Source organism: Neolamprologus brichardi, chromosome 3 (assembly GCF_056152115.1).
Source record: "Neolamprologus brichardi isolate AB-2024 chromosome 3, ASM5615211v1, whole genome shotgun sequence".
Lineage (NCBI taxonomy): Eukaryota > Metazoa > Chordata > Actinopteri > Cichliformes > Cichlidae > Neolamprologus > Neolamprologus brichardi.
In genome coordinates this window covers 27,545,816-27,569,592 of record NC_142106.1, presented here as the reverse complement: position 1 = coordinate 27,569,592, position 23,777 = coordinate 27,545,816, and the positions used below count along the sequence as shown (strand labels likewise).

At 38.8% G+C, this 23,777-nt stretch overlaps 2 protein-coding genes across 2 annotated transcripts; both read left to right on the top strand.

The window, feature by feature from the left end:
* Positions 1–9,109: 9,109 nt before the first annotated feature.
* Positions 9,110–16,952, top strand: LOC102782402 (E3 ubiquitin-protein ligase TRIM39-like). The gene is made up of 8 exons (XM_006807060.3): positions 9,110–9,141; positions 11,545–12,137; positions 12,323–12,418; positions 15,090–15,323; positions 15,545–15,692; positions 15,789–15,815; positions 16,161–16,336; positions 16,427–16,952. Exons 2-8 carry the CDS (start codon positions 11,556–11,558, stop codon positions 16,796–16,798), a joined length of 1,635 nt encoding a protein of 544 aa, XP_006807123.3. The 5' UTR covers positions 9,110–9,141; positions 11,545–11,555; the 3' UTR covers positions 16,799–16,952.
* Positions 16,953–18,820: 1,868 nt separating this feature from the next.
* On the top strand, positions 18,821–22,832 carry LOC148104111 (C-type mannose receptor 2-like). Its single transcript, XM_087839265.1, has 5 exons — positions 18,821–18,857; positions 18,988–19,353; positions 19,714–20,061; positions 21,771–21,859; positions 22,731–22,832. Exons 1-5 carry the CDS (start codon positions 18,821–18,823, stop codon positions 22,830–22,832), a joined length of 942 nt encoding a protein of 313 aa, XP_087695391.1.
* Positions 22,833–23,777: the final 945 nt, after the last annotated feature.

Below are 23,777 nucleotides of genomic sequence, written 5' to 3'. Positions count from 1 at the left end.
CTCTGTGCTTACGTGCCACTTTGCATTTAATCATCATTATTAATCTCTGGCCCTCCTTCACTGTGTATTTAATTTGTCCTGTCTTGCTCACCAAACCGGTCAGTGCAAATGTCTCCCCCTCCCCGAGCCTTATTCTGACAGAGGTTTCTACCTGTTAAAAGGAAAAGGGAGTTTTTCCTTCCCACTGTTGCAAAGTTCTTGTTCAGGGTTAGCTCATTGTAGTTATATATAACACCTCGAGGCGAGTGTTGTGATTTGGAGCTAGATAACTAAAATTAAATTGAATTGAATCTGCCAATCAAAGTTGCAGCTGAAGAGAAGGAATACTCACTTGGGGTTTAAGTGTTTGTGTTTCACAGATGGTGTATATGGACACTATAGTTTAAGTTGGGCTCTGCTTTAGTTTCTACTACTGCTGAGAGAAATGTCTACTGTTCTGATTTTATCTGTTTTGATTTTTGATTTTATATACTGTTTTGTTTGTTTGTTTGTTTGTTTGTTTGTTTGTTAGTTAGTTAGTTTGCTTGTTTTTATCAATTTTAAACAGTGTTGGGGAGTAACGGAATACATGTACCGCCGTTACGTATTTAAAATACAAAATATGAGTAACTGTATTCCGTTACAGTTACCATTTAAAAAGGTGGTATTTAGAATACAGTTACTTTGTTGAAATAAATGGATTACACGGCGGTACTTCCGTGTTTCATATTGTCGCGAGTCAGGACTGTTTGGGTTTTGTTTGACAGCTACGTTCTGTTGTTCCAGGCGGCAGCGTTACGGTTGCCATGGTTACCGGGTGACACTCTCTCTCTGCGTGTTTCCTGGGTGAGAGAGCGCCTGTTGTTGTGCTAAGCTAATAGGCAGAATGCTACCGGCATAGCTCTAAAGAATGTAGCCTCATAGGCAGTGTAGTCCGTGCTGCAGGGAGAATGGACTGCCATACCCGTTATGTGTCTGTGAGCGAGGGAGGGAGAAAAAGGAAAAGTACGAGCTGTCATCGAGCAAAAACGGGAGCTGGAAGCATGTAAATATAATAATAACCACTGCAGCCAAGAAGAGTGCCTGAAGAGCCCAGCTGTAAGTAAGCTATTAAGACTCGACTGTACACCGTGTTCGTGTTTTCCTCCAAAAACAATAAGGGCCTATTGGAGCAGCTTTTCAACGCCTCTCTCTGTCTCTGGCTAGCAAAGTTGACCCAGACAACAAAGTAAAGCTAGTTTTCGGCTACGAGCTGACACGAACCGACTATTAGCCAGAGGTCCTTTTACTAGGTTTGGAGCCGCGGACCTTCAGTAACAGTAATAAATCACAGCAATAGTACATTCACGTAGTTGTAAACAGCATGATAATATATTAAGTAATCCAAAGTATTCAGAATACGTTACTCTCATTGAGTAACGTAACGGAATACGTTACAGAATACATTTTGGGGCATGTATTCTGTATTCTGTAATGGAATACATTTTAAAAGTAACCTTCCCAACACTGATTTTAAATCATGCTTTTTATTTGTTTTTGTTTCTAATGTCTCTGTAAAGCACTTTGAATCACCTTGTTGTTGAATTTCGCTATACAAATAAACTTGCCTTGCCTATTTTGCTTATTATTGCAACTGAGTAGGGGGTTTTGGTACTGTATTTGCTCAAAAGGGCCAAAAGTGCAAAAATGATGTCAAGTACTGTCAAGAGCATGACAGCGCTACAGGTGGCGATATAATCTTGTCTGTATTAAAAGGCTGGCCAATCAGAAGCCTAGGAGGAACTATCACCAACACTGTGCACATTCTGACATTGAAGAAGGAAATAGAGACCCACACCTTTGATGTCTGGAAGCCGTTTTCCTTGTCCACATGTGAACACATAAAGTGACTTTCTAAAACCTTCACCCTGTAAGCAGTTTTCCAAAGTGCTATTTTCAGTTATCTAAAAAGCTGTTTACATGTGGATGAAACACACAAAAAAGCTACATTTTCTTATGTAAGTGTAGACAGACCCACATAGAGCTCTCTTTAATTGTCTTTAATGCATCCACGAGTGCAGCAGTTCCAAGAGGAAGCAACTGTTACATGTCGATGAAACTACAACCAATTAAGAACAAAACTGACAAGTTCAACATTGTAAGACTTTCTTTTTGTTATCATAAGCAACATAATTATTGCAGTCAATTAAAATAACATGTTAACACTGATGGTTCCCAAGAAATCATAAAGCCTGCATATATAATGTACATATGAAGCGGTAATTTTTTCAGCTCCAAACTGCTGCTTGTTGCTACAAAGACCAAACAGAAAGAATATCCAATGCAAACAGTAAATCTTGTCTGCCCAAAAAGCCCATGAGACCCAGAGGGGAAAGAGGATTTCAGTTTTTGCTCCTATTAGTGGAAACAGACTGCACTGTTTGCTATGTAATATCGTCATAATGATATGGCTAATTAACACATTTAGACATGGATATAGTCTGACTGAAAATTTGTGGAGGAAAATGTACATGACGTTAGCGTAGTTGTGAAATGCACTTCAGAAAATAGGATTTCAGCGAATTAACTCTGAAAGGAACAGCTCTACATTTTATGCTTGAAGTGTCTGTTCTCATACTGAACCACAAATCAGGCTTTAGAATTGTAAATTGAACAAGCTAATGAGCCCATGATTCAACTAGACCTTGAAAATATTATATTAATATTTAGCTCATTTGAAGGGTAAAAAAATATCAAAATTCAAAGAGTCAAGATTCATTCACTGTGCTATAACAGCACCTATGTTCAGGCATGGCAGGTGATTCTTTTGTTTATGAACTGCAGCCTTTTAACAGGAAGAAACATGCTGTGGAAGATAGTCAGAGATTAATAACAAGTGTGATTCAATGCAGAGATTTCTATAGTAAGTGACAGATAGTGATGTGTCCCGTGTGTCGAAGCTTTGAAGCGTGTGTCGAGTAATATCGGGGAAGTTTTTGTGAGGCTTGCTTTGATTACGTATACAGTGACGTTCGAGGCCTCGCGGGCAGTCCGTACCATGTGACTGATTTAGGAACTGGCTTGCCGGTTCGCGCCAGATTAGACATAAAATGGGCAGCAAAACACAGCGGATTCCCCATCACACTGTTGTGGAATTGGATTACGTACGTGCTACATAGTTACTTGAGCATTTCTACTTGATGGAACGAGCAAGGAAGAGAAGATTTTCCCCTGTGTGGCAACATTTTCATCTCATCTCTCCTAATAAAGTATGCGCACAGTAATAAATATCACGAATGATAAGTACCATAATATAATTAAACAACACCACAGATTCCTATAATCTGATTTCTGTCTTTTAGTTTATTAAAGAGTGAAACGCTAGTTTGTGTCATGATTACACAGTTACACAATCATACCAAAACTCTGTCCTGATAGTTTCCACTTTCTCTTTCGTATCAGACATACTGAGACAATATTCATGATAAATAACCATGAAAACAATTTATTTATTCAGTTTAGAGGTTTACACATCACATCATTATAATCACAGAGACTGTTTCACTTGAATTGTCCACTTGATGGCGCAGTAGAGCAAATGAATCATCACAATGCTTCAAACCAGGAGTCGACCAGTTGGATGGCAAGCTTCATCTCACCATCACTAGGTACAGCCTATGCTCAGTGATGTATGGAGTGCTTTAAAGGGCAGCGATGCCAAGCTTTTAAATCACCTTGTGTTGAACTCGGAGCTGAAGCTGGAGTGATAGCGTGTTCATTTGTTTATTTTCTTTCTTCAAACTGCAGATTTGACTGAGTCATTTGAACCATTTATGAAGAATCTTGATAGGCAAAAAGCGATCAAAGCAGAGGTATGAGGTCATAGATTGTGGTGCAGAGCTGTGTTGAGCCATGCAAACACATGCAAAGTTTCATGCCTGATGCAAACAGTTTGCTGACATCTGGGTACTCTTTCCTTTTGTATAAATGCATATTAAAAAAAAAAAATAAATTAGACAATATTCAAAAAACTTGACCGAGAACAGGCACAGTATTTCACTCCCTGCATGGATGCTTTGCTAAACCTGATCATGTCTCTGCTGGAGCTGTGCTTTAAGTGTTTAAAAAGCTATAATTGAGCAATGTTTTCATAGCTATGGTTTTGCTTAAAATGTTCATATTCAAATGGACTCATTAACTGTGGTTCAGCAATAATGAGCAATGGATTTGTTTTGTGTACCAAAGCAGTTGTGCTATTGTAACTGCGAACTGGACTGCTGAGCCAGTAGATTAAAAAAATTGCCAGTTTCGGATTTGAATTCCAAATTTGAAGCCAACACATGAAAAAAGTTATTTTTTCTTTCTTATTTTCTTTTCTAAATGTACTTGTATATTGTTCACATGTTGAAATAAATTACCAACCAATCAATCAATCAATCAATTAAATAGTCTTCCACACATTTATTATAGCAGCAAGCTGACACTGTGTGTGTTTAAAGCTACAAAGCAGAGATGTCGGCCCCATAAGATGCAGTCAGCAGCCTTAGCTCTGTTAGACCAGTAGGTGTGCAGGAGCCCTGTTTTATATGATATCATTACATGTGTTGTGTTTGAACCTCTGGTTACTTACTTGTTTTGTTTGTTGTTGCATTCTCAATCATAATAATTCTCTGTAATAATAAATATTTTCTTCCAGTGTCTGTTTTCTGTGACCTTTTGAATGAAAGGAGGAAAGCACAATAAATGTGACCTTTGAGAGGAAATCTATCTGTATTTAACATTTATAAGTGTGCTTTCTTACTTAAAGTGTAACGAGCTTTATATTCAATATTTTATTCTTATTTTTGTATCTTTAAGGCCTTGAGCATCAAGTGGTGTTACTTCTCTCTCACTTAATTTTCACATGTCATGTGAAGTGATAAACCTTCCACTGAAATGCTTTGCCTAACAAAAGAGAGAGCGAGATAAAAAGGAGCTGTGACTCCCTCAAGGCTTTGCAAATCATGATATTTAAATTTTTTTATCAACTTCAAACATATTCCATAACAGGACAGACACCAGGAGGACCAAACATCTAGTCCAACTCTTATACATTTATGGTAATGCGGATGACATCTGGAAAAAGAGGATTTTAAATGGTTTTAATATGGGTGTGGTATGACTGCTGTAGGCTACACAACTCACAACTCATGTCAGCAGTTGTTGATGTGAGCACGCCTGCAGGCACGTAAATGACAGCAGCACAAGGTTCTGCGTGTGCTTTGCATGCAGGTAAATAGTCACATTAAGACAGAAGGCATGTATGAAACTGTATATACATGGGTGTATTTTGAGTCCAGTGTGGATACAACCTTTTTCTGATTTCGGATGCACAGTTAATGCTGATCCCCACCAAACATTTCAAATCTACTCAGTTTAATTCCATTAAGTTTTGTTTATATTGCTCCAAATCACAACAACAGTCACCTCAAGGCCCTTATTATTATATTGTACATTATACTGTAAGGTAAAATAGTACAGAGAAAAACCAGACAATCAGACAACCCCGCAAACCCCACAGCTTTGAGCACTTGGCAACAGTGGGAAGGAAAAACTCCCTTGTAACAGGAAGAAACTTCCAGCAGAACCAGACTGCATTCCCTGTTTCTCTCAAATGTGCTGCAATCTCAGCCTAGATTTATTTATAATTAGCAATTATAAACCTATTTCTAATCTGTCATTCCTCAGTGGAATATTTGAAAAATGCTTACAAACAACTAAATAAGCAATTTTCAACTTATTGACTTTATAAGTGCCAGTTAGGTTTCAGATTGAATCATAGCATAGAAACAGCTCAGTGACCAAAATATCAACGGTGACAGAAAGTCTCATTCTTAGGTGATCTCATTGCTGCTTTTGACACCGTGCATCATGACATTTTAATTCAAAAGCTTCATGACTCAGTTGGTTTAACAGGTCAGGTTCTTGACTAGCTCTCATCGTATCTAAAGAGCAAAAGTTTTTATGTTGCAATTAGCAGTTTTAGATCTGCAAAAATAAAAAATCAATCAGGAGTTCCTCAAGGGTCAGTCCCTGGTCTGTTACTCTTTAACTTTTACATGGTCCCACTTGGTACTGTCGTAACGAATCAAAACATATCGTAGCGTTCTAATGCAGATGACACACAGCTGTACTTATCACCAGTAGCGGTTTTAGATACGGGCAACACGGGCGGTTGCCCGGGGCGGCATTGTGGTGGGGGGCGGCATCACGGTCATCTGCAAAAAAAAAAATAAAAAATGCTCGTACTCATGCTGCACGTCATCCAGCGCATATTGGGAATGGCATAGGCACCGATCGGTTTTCTATCGCACATTTGCTGGGAGTAAGGACGCCCTTCGTTTGCGAGGTGCGCCTGCTGCTTGCGGCGCAGAGAGGAGAGGGCGGGGCGGCAGGGGATTTTCTGACCGGCTGGAGAAGCATCTAATAACCAACTCGCAAAATAAAACAAAAATAAAAACAAACCAAAAAACACGAAAACACCAGACATTATCATACAGACTTATAATTTTGTTTGTTTTTTCGAAATTCTGTACACGAAAAGTGAGCGCCAGAGCCCTCGGTGCGCCTGCTCGCTGATGAAGTCAAAGTAAACTTTATTGTCATCTCTGCTACATACAGTCCAGTAGAGAGACGAGCTCCAGTTACAGCAGTGCAAGTAAACAAAAAATATATGTAAGAAGAGTAAGAAAATAAATATACACCTTAGGACCAGGGGTAAAGGGATCAATAACAACAATTTAAAATTTACAGTTTGATGATTTAAAGTCTCACACACAAGCCGTAAGGGGAGGGGGGCCCTGCTGCTTCCAAATAGAGCACATTTCATTCATAATGATGTAAATCCAAGCCCATCATGTATTCATGATTTGAATCCTGGGTTGTGTGAAATCTCAGAAATGCACCCTAGACAAAGTGAATCCGTGACCTAAGGTGTAGGTCTATTAGGTTATGTTGTGGCGATCCTTGAGTTGGGGGATTTGTGTTCATACTGGAGTGCAAAATTAAAACCAATGGAAGATGGACAAGAAAAGTTCAAAGCCATCAGGTCCTCAGTTTAGAAAAAAGAGAAAAGAAGAGGAGGAGAAACGAGCAAAAGATGCAGGTAAGCAGATGTGTGATTGGATAATGGCAGGTCATCCTGAAACAATCAGAATCAGAATACTTTATTAATCCCTAAGGAAATTATGTGAGTTAAAGTTGCTCCAAGAAGAAATGGTAAAAATAGTAACAGTAACAGACTAAACGCCAAACAATACATTATGTTACAGATTTTAATATTAATTAGTCAGTGTCAATTGTTGATTTGTCCTGTTCTCATTGTATGACGAATTATGATGGCTGTTTGGTAGCCGTTTGCATACTATGCATACTCTCTCTCTCTTCATGTGTGTGTGTGTGTGTGTACAACAATATTATGTTAATGTACAATCCTTAATATGTTTTGTGTGTGTGTGTGGGGGAGGGGGGAGGGGGGGGGCAGAGGGAGTGTTCGCCCAGGGCGCCAAACTGGCTAGGACCGCCACTGCTTATCACTTTCCTTTAATGATCTAACCTCTGTTCACAAAGTAATGAGCTGTCTTGATGAAATGTGAACTGCTGGAAACTTTTAAGAACTGAACAGAGACAAGACAGAAATATTTGTTGCTGGTCCAGAAAGTCAAAGATTTGTAATTTGTTCATATTTATCATCAGTTTCTCTGAAACACTGTGAGCAAATCAGGATCCTTGGCATCATTTTGAAATGTGATTTCAGTTTTGATAATCATGTCAATAAGGTTAACACAAATGCTTTTTATTGCTTAAAAATATATCAAAAGTTACATAAGTATTTTCTAACCTTTAAATCTTTTAGAGAATGTTTAACATACCGAACATGTTAAACGTTCTGTATACCGGATTATCTAAATTAGCGGTCTCCAACCTTTTTCGCTTTTAAGGTGTCGCGGATAAAAACAACAAAATAAAAACAAGTACTGGTACCAAAAAAGAAGATTTATTCACAACACACGGGAAAAGACCCAGGGAAGCAGTTAATGATAAAAACGATTAAAAAAATAATGCTAAAAACCGATAAAAACCCTGAAAACCATAAATTTCACACCCAAGCCTCAACTACCCGGGGGTTGGGGACCGCTGATCTAAATCATCAGCAGGATGGCTTCAGCTTATTGGAAATTCAGCAGCCAGACACCTTAGAGCTATGCAGAAATTTGACCGTATTAGCCAAGTATTAAAATCACTTCACAGTACTTTACACCTTTAAAATCCTTCTACTAGTTAACAATGCTGTCAATACTTTGCAGCTGTAACCTGTACTTTTAAAATATTTCATATGGGATATGTACTCATCACTTCTTATCATCTGCATGAAACAATTTAAAAATAATAAAGCAGTAAATATGTAGGATAAATATAGAGTTAAAATTGAAATGGAGTAGAAGAAGAAACTTCATGAAACTGTACCACTCAGTAAATGTGTTCTAAAGTCGGAGCTCCATCACACGCCAGTCACATGATCACTAATCTGAAAATGAGCTCAAACCACCCAGTTTGGCTCCAGTTTTTATCTAAGAGCCCCAGTGGGTGTGAAACAGCTACTGTAACTCCATTCAGAGATGATATCAGCCAGCCTTGCCTGTACCCATCTATTCTTCCTCATGGCTTTTATTCAAGTTTGATTATGAAAGCTGAACATGTCCTTTTAACCAGTGCAAAGCTCTGCAGCGTTCCTCAGAGTATTCTGCTGTCTAAGGCCTTCGTGAGGAGAAAACATTGGACAACCATTGGACTTAAACACCACACCCATGAGGTAAACACACTCCTTGCTAGTATGAAACCTATTATTACACACTCCTGTGCACACAAAGTATGTGCTAAACGTGCACATTCATGTGGTATGTAACTAATGCTGGGCTGTGCTGAGAATGCTGCCGTTTTAAGATTAGGAAGTAAAGAGAAACCGGAGCAGGGCTCAGGAGTGGGAGGGCCGGGCTGATGAATAACAGTTGTGACGTTACATTTTCCTGTTTAACAGCTAGTCCTGTTATCTATTCATGCCAATTTATGCAGCAGGAGTCACCTGATCTGCTGTCAGTAAGAACACAGGAGTGGTTGGATAACTTCCATTACAGAAGAAAAGCTGTAAGTATGAGCAGAAAGTTTTTTATTTAATTCTTAAACTGTGAAACAGATCAGGTCAAGCAGCATCAATTAATTCAAAAGAGGAACAGCACATGTGCACCCCTTATTGGAGAGTTGTTTAGATAGGCTGCACAAAGCTAAATCCTGAGTATTCAAAGAGTACAGTAATAACACATGTAAAATGTTGCTAGTTGTTTGCATTTGAAATGTAACAAGCTTCACTTGTGTGCTTAAGACTATCCTCTAAAAAAGAAACAGCCGCCTGTTTGTGCACTTGTTAACTGAATGCATTTAATTGGTGCCTTTACATAAGCTGCTTCCTCTTTAGTTTTGTAGCTTTCAGCGTAGTTAAAATCCACTCACTGCCCGATCAGCTTGTTCCAAGTATGGAATAAATCTTTATGATGACTGAAGTTTGTAATGATTGACCCAGTTAGATCTGTATATGGCCTAAAAGCCTTCACTGTGTGTGCGCTGGAATGTGTTCTTAAGGGAGTTTGGAGTAAAATGCCTGTTCTTGGCTGGGGAGATTCATATAAATCCCTTTGTGTAGTGACTGCGTAGCAGTTGTCAAACTTAGCTCACTATAAAGATTTTAAAAAGGTGTAAAAAGTTGGCTGTGTCTCAATGTGGCTTCACGTTACTATAAGAAACCACCACTGCTGTTTTTACACCTTGGTTTATGGAGTAGGTTAAACAAATAATATGAAAAGTTTACATTAGTGAGCTGGCTGGCTGATTCTGGTGGAGAGAAGCAGTAATTATGCAAAGCTAAGGGCAATAAACTTTCATTTGTTTACCACAAATTTAGCTAAACTGGTTCTTTAACAAAGGGTGTAAAGTTCAGTTTTTACTAATTGTAGTTATTTGGTAATAACTGCTGGGTTGGGTTTTCTTCAGGAGCTGCTTTCCTCATATTCTCCTGTGGTAGGAGTTCTTCCAACACCACTATGTTTGTGAGCATTTAACCCTTTAACATATAAGTCATTATGATAATCCCAACCCTTAAACCCGTCTACTAGCCTACCTCAGGACCCCAACCCTAATTGCTTAACACACAAGAAGAACTTGAGTGCAACAATACCTATAACTCAAGGCCCAGTAGTGACATATGATGGCCTGTGCATTGCTTTTATTCCCCTCTTTGCCAAATTAATATCAGATTGGATTGGGGAAGACCAAAAAAACCTGCTATTAACGTCTAACCCCAACTCTGAACTGGGACAATCAGAAAATGGACTTTTTATTAAATTGTTCTCTTCAATTTTGTCCATTAGGCAACAAATGTGAACCAAGAGAGGGAAAAAAGCCTGTTTTTGCTTTCTCTGAATTACAGGGCAAGGGTGAAATTAGGGTCAACAAGGGTTAGAAATAATTCAATTCAATTCAATTTTATTTATATAGTGCCAAATCACAACAAAAGTCGCCTCAAATAGGGACTCACACCTCAGAAGGTTAAGACAGAAACATATACTGTATATAAATGATGGACATGATCTTTCTGATCTAAAAATCAAAGCCAATTTCTACTAGAAAAGTAACCCTTGGTTTCTCAGACTGTCATCACACTTCTCACATTCACTATGGAAACACCAAGATGATGATAGAGGCAAAAAAGCACTAAGAATAAAGCTTCAAGGCAGCACCAACCAATGAGATGGTGACAAGTTGGCAACGTTCATGAAGAAACTGAAACAACGTGGACTAAAAACCCAAAACAAACAAACCACAAAAAACCTGAACACTTGTCAGAGCTGACTTGTCGGAGTCAAGTTGCAGTTCATTGCAGAATTTCCAAATATCCGGATTCACCTTAAATGACTTTGCATATGTATTTTTCCAGTCTTGCCTTTAAAATAAAAACAAATTACAAAAGTCTTTAATGTTTCTTGGGTTAAATTGCTGCTTTCATGCTTTGTGAAACTAGTCTCACACTTATGAGTTCAGAAGTGTTTTTTGTAGCAAGTCATTATAATTATACCTCTGATCTCTAAGTAAGATATTTTGATTGGTGGAAGAGTAGACTATTATTATATTACAGTAATAACATGTGGAAAGAATGGGTGTGTCAGTTTGGGAAACAATGACTCATTCATTAAGCACACTGAAGAGTGCAGGGTGTATGCAGCCTGAATTTCAAGAAGTGCTTGCTTCAACATATTTACACAATTACACAGACACGCGCACACACACACACAAGCACACAAGCAGAAGTCACAAGAGTGCTAAACGTTTGTTAATAAAGTCCTTTTGTTGCCTCAAGGTTGCTAAAATAATTTTTTTCTGGTAGCGTTTTCGGACATGAACAATATGTTTTATCGAGCTCTCCTCTCATCACGACATTCAGACATTTGCATTTACTCCCTCTGCCTGCAGCTTATCATTTGACTTCCTCATTTACAGTTCTGCAGGTCATGGCCTCCAACATGCTACCAGAAAAACAGTTCTACTGTCCCGTCTGTGAGCAGGTGTTCACAGACCCGGTGACGACTCCCTGCGGACACAACTTCTGCCAAGCCTGCATTCAGAGCAAGTGGGAAGGCACTAATGTCTGCCAGTGCCCTGCGTGTGACAGGTCGTTCCCTTCAAGGCCTGAAATGAGCATAAATATAGCTTTCAAAGAGCTCGCAGACACATTCAAACAGATGATAGTCTGCTCATCGGCCGCGCCGCTGTCTTCAGCCCAGCCTGGTGAGGTGGTGTGTGATGTCTGTGCCGCCACGTCCCTGCAGGTGAAAGCACTGAAATCCTGCCTGGTGTGTCTGACATCGTACTGTGAATCCCACCTGGAGCCTCACAAGAGGGTGGTCACCCTGAAGCTGCACAAGCTCATGGAGCCGGTGAAGAACCTGCAGGACAGGATGTGTAAGAAGCACGAGCGGCTGCTGGAGATGTTCTGCAGGGATGAGCAGAAGTGTGTGTGCCAGTTCTGCACTGAGACTGAGCACAGAGATCACAAGGTTGTTTCTGTAGAGGACGAGAGCATGGAGAGGAAGGTGTGTGGTGAACTTTCTAAACTGTCAGAACATTTTTTATGTATACTTATAAATCTATAGTTCCTCTTACACACACTTAAACACTTGACCATAGGAATAGAGGAATCGAGGAAATGAATAATGATTCAACTTCCTGTAGTCATGCCAATCAGCAATGCCTTTTCATTTATTTTGTGCCTGATTAGGTCCTTATTAAGAAGAGTGAGAATGATTTTCAGCAGATGATCCAGGAGCGACTGAAGAAAGGGGAGGAGATCAAAAACTGTTTGAAGCTCAGCACGGTGAGCCACGACGCAAATATTTCTGTTATGTGGTTTGTTGGATTCTCTCTTACTGATTTCTTGTTTTGGTCAAAGTCAAAAAATGTGTTTAGAAAGTCTGACATGAGTTTGGTAAAAGCTTAGAGAGACTTTTACACAAACACCAGTTCTTTAGGAGGCTAGGCGTATAAATAGTTCAGTTAGTTTCATGAAATTAGACCAAGAGTAGAATTAATCTTGATCTGTAGAGCAGAATACCAAGTCCGTGAGTCGTTTGGTACCAGGCTGCGAGAGTTGAGGTGAAATGGATGGTTTTCAGGGTTTTTATCGGTTTTCAGCGTTATTTTGTTATCGTTTTTATCGTTAACTCGGTTTTCCTGGGTCTTTTCACGTGTGTTATGAATAAATCGTCTTTTTTTCGGTACCGGTTCTAGTTTTATTTTGTTGTATTTATCCGCGACACCTTAAAGGCCGGTCCGTGAAAATATTGTCTGGCATAAACCGGTCCGTGGCGCAAAAAAGGTTTGAGACCGCTGCCCTAATAGATCTATCAGAGTGTAAAAGTGTGAATGTTAGATGAAGCATAGATAAAACCACTGTATCAATGCATGTGTGAATGGGAGAGTGAGATTTATAGTAGGAAGTGCTTTGAGTGTTCAAACTGAGAAATACTTGACTAGTAAATGAGTCGGGGACACTGACTTCACCACAAGAGGCTCAGTGGATCAGAATAAAATAAAGTTACTTGAAAAGATTTATTTTTCTTGATTCTGGTACGTGACCCCTGTTGTAGGACCTTGGTGGATCTAATTTGTTCTTGAAGATGTATAATCCATAGACCGTATATAGGACAGATTCACATTCCTAAATGTGGAGCGGGTGAGGAACCTGCTTTATTTTGAACAGCCACCAGGGGCAGCCCTTGCCGTTGCAAGGTGGTTTATTTAAAGTGTGCAAAAATGAAGATGCAAAACCACAGAGAGCAACACGGAGAAGAACACAGACAAGCATATGCAGCATGTTGCACACATGCAAAACTCAAATGAGAGAATAACATATATAGAGGAAACGAGACATGTGGGAGAAGGGAGAGAGGACAAAAGGCACTCTGTGGAAGAAAACCAGAGAATAATTACACATGACTAAATGCAGAGTGGTGTATAAACACATAGGGAGTGAAAACGGTGAGTGAAGAAGAAACATTTCTTGCATCATGGAAAGTGTGCAGCAGCCTACACATATTGCAGCATAACTAAGAGAGGATTTAGGTCAGGGGTTTCCAAATCCAAGCCTCAAGGGCCGGTGTCCTGCAGGTTTTAAATGTATCCTTTATCCAACACAGCAGATTTAAATGGCTAAATTCCTCCTCAACATGTCTTTAAGTTCTCCAGAGGCCTGGTAATGAACTAGTCATTTGATTCAGGTGTGTTGGCCCAGGGTGAGATCTAAAACCTGCAGGACACCGGCCCTCGAGGCCTGGAGTTCAGCACCCCTGGTTTTGGGTATGATTTAAGAAAAGCATGAACTAGTTTTTCAGCATCGCTCTGAGACAAGATGTTTGTCATTTTAGAGATATTGTGGAAATGCTACAAAGCAGTCTTACATATGTGTTTAATATATGCATTGAAGGACATATGCTGGTCAACAACTCCAAGGTTGTGCCATCCAGATTAAGAATCTGGTTAGACAACATGAAAACACAAGATTTTTAGGTCCGAGTACAATAACCTCAGTTTTATCTCAATTTGGAAGCAACAAATTGGAGGTCAGCCAGGTCTTAATGTCCGTTAGATATTCCTTCAGCTTAACTAATTGTTGGATAGATAAAGCTCAGTAACATCTACACATCTACATGATACTGCTTAATCAGAATCAGAACAATTTATTGATCCCTAGGGGAAATTGTTGACTAAATACAGAGTGGTGCATAAAAACATAGGGAGTGAAAAAGGTGAGTGAAGTAGAAACACTCAGTGCATCATGGAAAGTCTGCAGCAGCCTACACCTATTGCAGCGTAACTAAGCGTTAGGGTTTAGAGAAGCATGTATAATGTAGACAATAGTCACAGTATGAAACCCTCTGGAACAGTTCTGCCCGTTTCTGTGTTGGTTCCCTCCAGGTCCTTTATTTGGAGACTTAATGCCAGGATACATAATTAATCATAATAGAGACAACCTCGGCTACATGGCCCATGACATCAGATTGCATTTAGGTCTATGCAAATATAGCGTTCAGCTTCCCCCCCTTTCTCTGTGACCTCAGTAGGCACGTTCCTGATGAGACTATGGGCTTAGTCTCTAGGTTCAGGTCCTATTTTTTCCCCCACATCTTTTATACTATCTATGGCACAGTAACGTAATGGGATTGATTTATTGACTTAAGTCCATGTGGTTTCTTGAGACATTCCTGTGTAGTTTTTGGAGTGTGCTGGGCTACATAGTGCAGCAGGACAGACCAGAGCTGTCCCAGAGAGCAGTTTTAGAGGGGCTGCTTGTATTAAAGGAACACGCATATGAAAATTCAAGGACCCAAAGGTCGTTGTAATACAACAAGACAGTCAGTGGTTTCAATGTCATGGTAAGCTGTCCAGGAAAAGCAGGGAAGGATTTCAGAAACAGACCATCGAAAAGACCAAGATGATCACACAGCAGCAAACGTAACACATAACTCAATCTTTTCTTTTTCATTCAGGTAAGTGGAGAGATGGAGGTGAAGGAGAGCGATCGTCTCTTTACGTCTCTGATTCATACCATCAAGGAGAGACAGACCGAAGTGAATGCAGAGATAAAGGAGAAGCAGAAGGCAGTGGAGAGGAGGGCGGAGGAGTTCATCAGTGAGCTGCAGCAGGAGATCACTGAGCTGCAGAGGAGAAACACGGAGATGGAGGAGCTGAAGAATACTGAGGATCACCTGCACCTCCTGCAGGTTAACATTAAACTAGGACTTTGAGTTAGACTGATGACGGTTGAAACTTTTTTGGCTTTGGCATCACTTAATTACATTTAAAAAAATCTCATCTTTATATGTAGGAAATATTGAATGTGTGTTAAGGGCATTCATTTAGTTTTTGTCATTTTGTTATATAAAAAGACTAAATTTTAAATGCCAGCATTAAACTTTCTATGCTCTATTTCTCTCTTATAAAGCATTTGCCCTCTATTACATCACCTCCACCCACAAAAGAGTGGATGGAGATCAACATACCACCTGAGCTCTGTGTGGGGACTGTGCGGAGAGCGTTGTCTAAAGTTGAACGGACCTTCATGAATGAAATGGAAAATTTGAAGAAAGAAGGTGACACAAGCTTAGCAGGAAAAACAGCCTTTTATTTTTGAGCTGGAGCTCTTCTTAAAAATGTCAGAACTCATCATCTTACTTTTCTTATGACAGAGATGAAGAGGATGCAGAAATATGCAGGTATGCACACATTTAAATGCATAAATAAATAGCACTGCATTGCTTTCTGTCTTATTCTGTCATATTTAGGCAAATGCATGTTTTGCGTGCTTATGTATAGGAATGCTTGTAAAGATACTTTTAGTCATATGCTTAGAGAAGCTTTCTTAACTTTCTTAACTTTTGTATCCAAACTTTTGTATCTGTTCTTCTATTCTATTCAAATTATGGGTGCAGGATGACTGGTGCATTTCTCAGCTGATTTTGGCGAACAAACCTTAATTATATGTAAGCCAATCGTGTCTGATTTGCATACCAACCATTAGAAGTTGTATAAACTAAAGTTATTTTCATTTTACCTTCTAGTTGACGTGGTTTTAGATCCGGACACTGCCCATCCAAACATCGTCTTAACAGCTGACGGGAAGCAAGCGGGTCGTGGTGAGCTTCTTCACGTTGTTCCAGACAACCCCCAACGCTTCGACCCTGTCATCTGTGTTTTGGCCAAGCAAGGCTACATCTCGGGGAGGTTCTACTTCCAGGTGAACTACTTAATTATAAAATCCTAGTAATCCTAGAAATGCAAAACACGTTTTTGATCTCTCTCATTCTCATATTTGGTTTTTAATCAGGTTTCAGTCGGTCAAAAGACCTTCTGGGATCTGGGCGTGGTCAAAGGGTCTGTCAACAGGAAGGGCATGATCACCTCCAAGCCAGAGAACGGCTACTGGACAGTGCGCTTGAGGAACGGCGATGAGTATCGAGCTTTAGACTCCCCTTCGGTCCGTCTTCCTCTCAAGGAGAAACCGGAGATTGTGGGGGTCTTTACGGATTACGACAAGGGAACTGTGTCGTTCTTCGACGTGGAGGCCAGATCTCAAATCTACACCTTTACTGGGTGCCTTTTCTCTGAGAAAGTTTACCCCTTCTTCAGCCCAGGCGTTTGCGACGAAGGAAAAAACAAAGGGCCATTGATTATCACAACTGTCAATCATGAGTCATAGACTGGAGGAGCCGATACCTGCTTTTTAAAGATGCAAGGGATGTTTTATCTTTACTAAACTCGAATATTAATCTTAAAGCTTTTTTGGTATTTGGGTTCTATGTAACATGTTTCATGGCTTGAAGTATTGATGTGAATGGTGACAGTGGTGCTTAAATGAAGAGCCTTTCTCTAATACATTTGCTGTTGTTATAAAAGGTTTTTTTGGGACTCTACAAAAAAGTTGCACTAACAGCAAGAAATGCTTCTTTTTTTTTAATATTGTCTTTTTAACCAATGACGTGGTTAAATGATGTGAAAGAAGCCACAATAAAACACAATCTCCTGTTTCAGATGCAATTTTTAATTTCTTCTAGCTATTTGGGATTAATTGGCCCTGACTAAGCTTCATCTTTGCATCTTTGAACAGAAAGTGTTTGGGTTCTTTTTAGCTTGATGAGTGTACTTTAGAACATAATCAAATCATCATTTTTTAAAAAGATATAAAACATTTTAATACGCAGATTGGAGTATAAGGTGCAGAAATGCCAGATGAGATGAAGATATAGGGACACATTCAAAAACATGCAACACTAACCCTGTAAAGTCAAATGTATTATATTTGGTCCATACTATTTTAAGACGTAAGTATGATTTTTGAACCCTAACCCTCTTTATTTAAGTTTTCAAGATAAACAAACTGTAGACAAAAATGCCAAATGTAGTAAAAATTAAAACTTTGATATTTAATTTATTTATTTTTAAATTTAATGAACACTTCAGCCTCAAAACATTAGAATTTGCTGGCAATTATTTCATGTTTCAGGCTTTACAGGGTTAAAATTATGTAAAAAAAAAAAAGAATTGAGGCAAAAAATGTCAAAAAGCACAAAAACATATTTAATGTTAAATGAGCGACAAACTTATTGCACTTAAATGCTTGACAAAAGTGTTTTATTGTATATCCTGCCCTTTTCATAACGCAGCAGTGATCCAGAGCACTGCTGCCACACCTGAATTTGTATATAAATTGTATTTTAGTTACACAATGTAATTAATGTTATAATGTTTAATGGTGCTCACTAATTCAGTACAGTGATGGAGAGACATATGCCTTTGAGTCTGACCCTACTTCACTTGTTTACTGGTGCTTATTTATTATGGTTGTTGTTAGTTAATTTAAAAAAAAAAGAGAGAAATTGCCAGATTAAGGCTGTGACTATGTTTTGATCAGTGTTTTGTGGTGATTTGTTTTTTAAATAAATGTTTGCGTCATCCCCAGCAGGACTACGTGTGTTTCCATGTGCTTTGCATTCACAGAGGCCTTCTGACTAAGGCTAAATGCTGCAGGAGGGATTATTTGTCCTGTATGAGAGAGCGAGGACTTCTGAGTTATGTCCTCCTGCTTCTGATATGAAAAAATGCTTATAGGAAAATCTATGATAAATTATTGTCTCTGCAGCGTTATGCTTGGCACATGTTGAACAAATGCAAAGCACAATATTCAAACTTTCTTATCTTGTACAGGTGTTACGGCAAAGTTACTGCTTATGAAAGCATTCAGTATTTCGAGTCACCTTTCTTCCTCGACATGATGGATGTAATCCAGTCTTAAGGAAAATATAAAAGATTATCAAGAACACTTAATGAGATAGAGTCTTGTCAGTTCAAGCAGCAAATCTCTCAGTGGAGATGATGAAAACTGTGGAATTAGTTTGTTTATGAATTCTTACTGTTAAATATAATCCTTTTATGTTTGAGACATTTCCAAGTTTGCTGGAGGTCACAGACATGCAAAACTCTTTTTCTTGAACAAAAGTAGATTTTTGCATCTACCTGCAAGGACATAAGATCCGGAAATCCAGGCAGACACCTGCTTTGAATTTGCAGATTCAAGAGAAGGCTGCATCCAGCTTTTCACATCAGAGCTGTCTCCTTCACAGGTAGGAGTTATTGGGGGCTTAGATTATTGCCTGACATTTGGATGTAATCCACCTTTTTGTGTTTTTATGAGTATACTTTAATCTCTCTGAAAGCAGAGACCATGGAGAAGAAGATGTTTTGCATCTTTCTATTCTCTGGTGAGTACATTTTCTCTCTTGCCTTTAAAGTTAATTGATCTACATCAATACTGAAGTGTTGAAGGATGGATGTAGAAGGCATAAAAGCTGTGATACAAAATTTTTTTTTAATCTTTGGCATTACACACAGGTCTGTGCCATTTCACCTTCTCTTACCAACGTCCTCTGTACCACTTTATCAACAACCCTAAAGACTGGCTCACTGCCCAGCAGTACTGTAGAGACATGTACACTGATTTGGCAACCGTAACTGATGAGCAGGACTTGGAGGATTTAGCAGGTCTGGTGGGGTCTGGTGGTCCCTTTGTGTATTTAGGTTTGTACAGAGATTGGGGCTGGTCAGTGTCTGAAAATGATGACTACAAAGAAGGAGAACCTGTGTACTGGAACTGGGCAAGTGGTGAGCCCAGTGTTCAGTCCTGTGCAAGCATGTCAGCAACAGGGGAATGGTATGCTACACCGTGCAACTCCACTTTAAGCTTCTTCTGCTACACTGGTAAGATTTTTAACACTTTTCTGTGCTTTTTACCTTTTGTGTGAGCCACAGTCCATACCACAGTCTCCCCCCCCCCCCCCCCCCCCGCTTTGAAACGAGAGTCACTCTTTTAAACCTTAAAGTGAGAAAATTATAAAGAACCAAATCAGAAATTATGACACCAAACAAGCACATTAGAAGCAATTACAAGCAAAAAAAAAAAACCAGCAACTTTTTGCACTTTGTTTTATAATATTCTGGAAACCTTGGATCTAACATTGTGCACCCCAGGATCATAATCATTATGTAATTTGAGATATTAAAATTATTCTGCTGACTAACTGAGCATTTTTTTCCCCAAACATCTGTTTTTTTCTGTAGCACTTGCCACTGACGTTTCTGAAAGGTTTGTCCTGGTCACCAACACCATGGACTGGCTCTCTGCTCAGAGCTACTGCAGGACTACGTACACAGATCTGGCCCGAGTGCGGAACCAGCAGGAAAATGACCTGCTGCAAGCCTTGGTGACAAACCAGCAGGTGTGGATCGGCCTGACGAGGATGTCCTGGAGGTGGTCTGATGGAAGCGAACCCTCGTTCATACCCTGGGGACTCTCTGTGTTAACGTCAGCTCAACTCAGCGATTGTGGTGTGCTTGAGGTCAGCAGCAATCCTCTTGGGATGGTCCAAAGGCGCTATGCTGAAAAACAGCCCTTTATTTGCTACACCGGTAATCATTTCTTTATTCTGTCATAAACCACAAACCATGATTTGTATGATAACCTTTTAAAAATTCTCTGAGGTCAAAATGATTATCAGTGATGACCAGTGTTGGTCAAGTTACTTGAAAAAAGTAATCAGTAATTAATTACTGATTACTTCCCCCAAAAAGTAATCCCGTTACTTTACTGATTACTTATTTTCAAAAGTAATTAATTACTTAGTTACTTAGTTACTTAGTTACTTTTTAAAAACATGATTTACAACCTGAATAGGTGATAAAGCGATAGATCTTTCAGCCCAATTCTACTTTTTATACATAATCCATCATACAAAATGTAATCAAATGGAAAAGTCTCTTTTTAAAACTTGTTTTGTTAGTTTTAATCTTTTAACTTTATGCATGAAGCAAAATTTTAATTATATGCACCATTCTCTGACTGGAAGAAATTAGTTTAACAATTAAACCTATTTCCTGCACATTCCAGCACATAATATATATATATATATATATATATATATATATATATATATATATATATATATATATATATATATAATTTTTTTTTTTTTTTGTGTTTACACTCACTCTTTCAGATGCAAGTAAAACACAGCAGAAAATAAATAAAGTCAAAGACTAGCGGTCCTTTTGCTCTATTTTCACCTGTAAAGCAGGAGTAGAGTAGGCGGAGGTTTATCCTGGTGCAGGTGTGCCGCAGCGGTCAGTGGAAGGATACCGCAGTTTCTCTGTGAGTTTGTCATTACATCGTAGCTACTCGTGCTTGCTTGGAAGTTTAGTTTTTTTCGCTGTAAAAAGAAGTTTTCTTCCCACGCACAGCGGACACTAATGTTTTTGTCACTTTTTACGGAATCAAACTCAAAATAAGGTCAGTACTTCCACGCTTTAAACGCTGCACGCTCATACTCTCTCCCGCACTCGATATATTATCCATTGTTGATCTGCACACAGCTGTTGTCACGAACATCACACTGGCTTACGTCACTGTCATGAGACATTCTCGCAAGAAAATCACGGTTTTAGTAACGCAGTAACGCAGCGTTCCTATGGGAAAGTAACTGTAATCTAATTACCGTTTTTGCAATAGTAATCCCTTACTTTACTCGTTACTTGAAAAAAGTAATCGGATTACAGTAACGCGTTACTTGTAACGCGTTACTGCCCATCTCTGGTGATGACTAACCCTGTACTATCAAAATAAGTAATTTTGATCACTTTTTAAATTTGTTTTCCTAAATCGAAGAAAATGTTATCCATTAAGGTATATATTGGGTTTATTATTATTGTTATTATTATTATTATTTATAATCATTACTTATAATCATTTTCAAAGAGTGTGTGTAAACCTTGTGGGATCTGCAGTGCAATGTAGTGGCAGAAAGTTGGAAGGACCAGTTCCTGTTATTAAAAAATAAAAGGTGTTTGGGAGCTTAATTTTAAATTGACCCCCCAAAAAATTCACTCTTATTGTACACGTAAAAAGATTTCTGGTGATTAGAGCAAGAAAACTAAAGGCAGATATAACTGGAAAGCACTGTTGATGTTTTACACTTATATTACAGTGTAGTTTATCAAAATGTAGAGAACAAGAAATTACAAAAAGTTTCATTTAAAAATTAGTGTATAATTGTATAATTACAACTGTTAGCATTTGAAATGATGATGAACTAAAATTAAAGAGGAATTTATAACCTTACCAGCTCCGCGGAAGAAGACATTGGTGCAAATGCAGCTCAGTGCTGATGTGGACATGACAGACCCGGGTGTGAGGGAGTCTGTCTTGAAATGGGTAAGTTGTGAAGAGTCATAAAATGCCAAGTAAAGTTTATGCAATGAGAACATCTGCCAGACGTTTTTGAGGTGGACTGAATATCAACTCTGTAGGTCACTGTAACGTCAACATACATTTTAAATGGACACAACTTTATTACACTCTTTTGTACAAAATTTAAAGGTGACCATCTATTCTCACTGGACAGTTTATCACATACAGAGTAGTAGTACTCAGCTGGACTCTTTTGCCTTCAGGGAGTTTTAATTCTTTATGGCAGGGGTCCCCAATCCCAGTCCACGAGGGCCGGTATCCCTGCAGGTTTTAGATCTCACCCTGAGTCAACACACCTGAATCACATGATTAGTTCATTACCAGGCCTCTGGAGAACTTCAAGACATGTTGAGAAGGTAATTTGTCCATTTAAATCAGCTGTGTTGGATCAAGGACACATCTAAAACCTGCAGGGACACCGGCCCTTTTGGACTGGGATTGGGGACCCATGCTGTAGAGGCCATTTGAATACAGTGAACTGTGGATACAGTAGATAGGCACAGTCAGCAACAACATTTAGGGACAATGCGGTGTTTAAATGATGCTACCTAGCACTAAAATATCCAGGGTGTTCCCGGAAAGTCTCAGATTCTTACACTTTCTGAATATTGCATCAGAAACTGAGACAAATCAAACCAGAAAACATTTTTCTAATCTTCTTTTGGCCTAATTTGGTGAGCCTGCGTGAACTGTAGCCTCGGATTCTTGTTCTTAGCTAACAGATGTAACTGGATTATTAGATTTGCTTTACTAGCTGAATAACTGTACCTAATTAAGTGGCTAATGAGTGTTTAAGTTCCGATATAACCATTACATTTTTGTTTCTCTTACACAGGTTAAAAATAAGCTGGGCGGTACATCTGATGACCTAAACGTGAGCTGGTGGAAACCTCCAGAAAAGAAATACCTCTTAAAGCATGAGAAATGCCCCCCATAGTTACCACTGTTTGTTTCTATATCTGCATAAAAGAGGCTCAATATCATAAATGCACCTAATATACCTTTGGTATATTACTTTTATCATTTGCAAAAGTGAAACCAAACATGATTGATTTGTTCTTTATTTCTTAGGTTATATTTGTATATTTCCTTTTTCTGTTGGAGTGCATAAATAAACATGAAGGGATGCAAACTTTCGGGGTTATTTAAGGTGATGAACGACTAAAGAAGACGAGTTGTGTTTGTCTCATCAGAGAGAAATATCAGATCTGAAAATTAGCATCTACTTTGAATCGAGCTCAAGTAAACTGGATTTCCATGTAGTTTGCATACATCGAAGCAGGCCTTAGAGGACTTTTTCTAAATTGGTCATGAGGTGAAGTTAGAATTAAAGTACAAGCCATTCTATAGGGAACATTTAGAACTGACTGCTGGGCTAATGCCATGCTTAAGCTAACTACGAGATTATGCTACTCAGGCCCATTTTGGTGTAAATCTGCATGTTAATTGGGGATCTTTCAAATGATCTTTATTAATAAAAAGAACAAATCTGTGTAACAGTAGTTGAGGACTAGCTTTCCAGTTTTAATATTTTGTTAATTTATTATTGTATTTAAATTATATGAAGATTGTTCTCTTGTGTTAAGACTGTGGTACATACAATAATTCTTTGGTGTGATTCGACTTTAGCTTGGACAGATTTCCTTTTATTTATTTATTACTGATCCTGCTGTGTGTGCAGGTTGAGTGGCTGCTCGCTTCCACTACGCTTCTTCCTCTCAGCGACATCAGTTTCCAGTAATTTGAGGAAAAGTACAAAAATTCCCAGATTTCTGTGGAAATGTTCTTTCTTTAATGAAACAATAATAATAAAGAGTGAATTCTGTTGGAGATATTTTATGATTTGATTTTACCAAGCATTTAAGTGATCTTTCATCACAAC

Coding starts and splice junctions, on each gene's coding strand:
- LOC102782402 (XM_006807060.3), top strand. CDS start 11,556: ATGGCCTCCAACATGCTACCAGAAAAACAGTTCTACTGTCCCGTCTGT. Junction 15,324..15,544: donor ATCACCTGCACCTCCTGCAG/GTTAACATTAAA, acceptor TCTCTTATAAAG/CATTTGCCCTCTATTACATC. Junction 16,337..16,426: donor CGGGGAGGTTCTACTTCCAG/GTGAACTACTTA, acceptor GTTTTTAATCAG/GTTTCAGTCGGTCAAAAGAC.
- LOC148104111 (XM_087839265.1), top strand. CDS start 18,821: ATGGAGAAGAAGATGTTTTGCATCTTTCTATTCTCTG. Junction 18,858..18,987: donor TTGCATCTTTCTATTCTCTG/GTGAGTACATTT, acceptor CATTACACACAG/GTCTGTGCCATTTCACCTTC. Junction 19,354..19,713: donor AAGCTTCTTCTGCTACACTG/GTAAGATTTTTA, acceptor TTTTTTCTGTAG/CACTTGCCACTGACGTTTCT.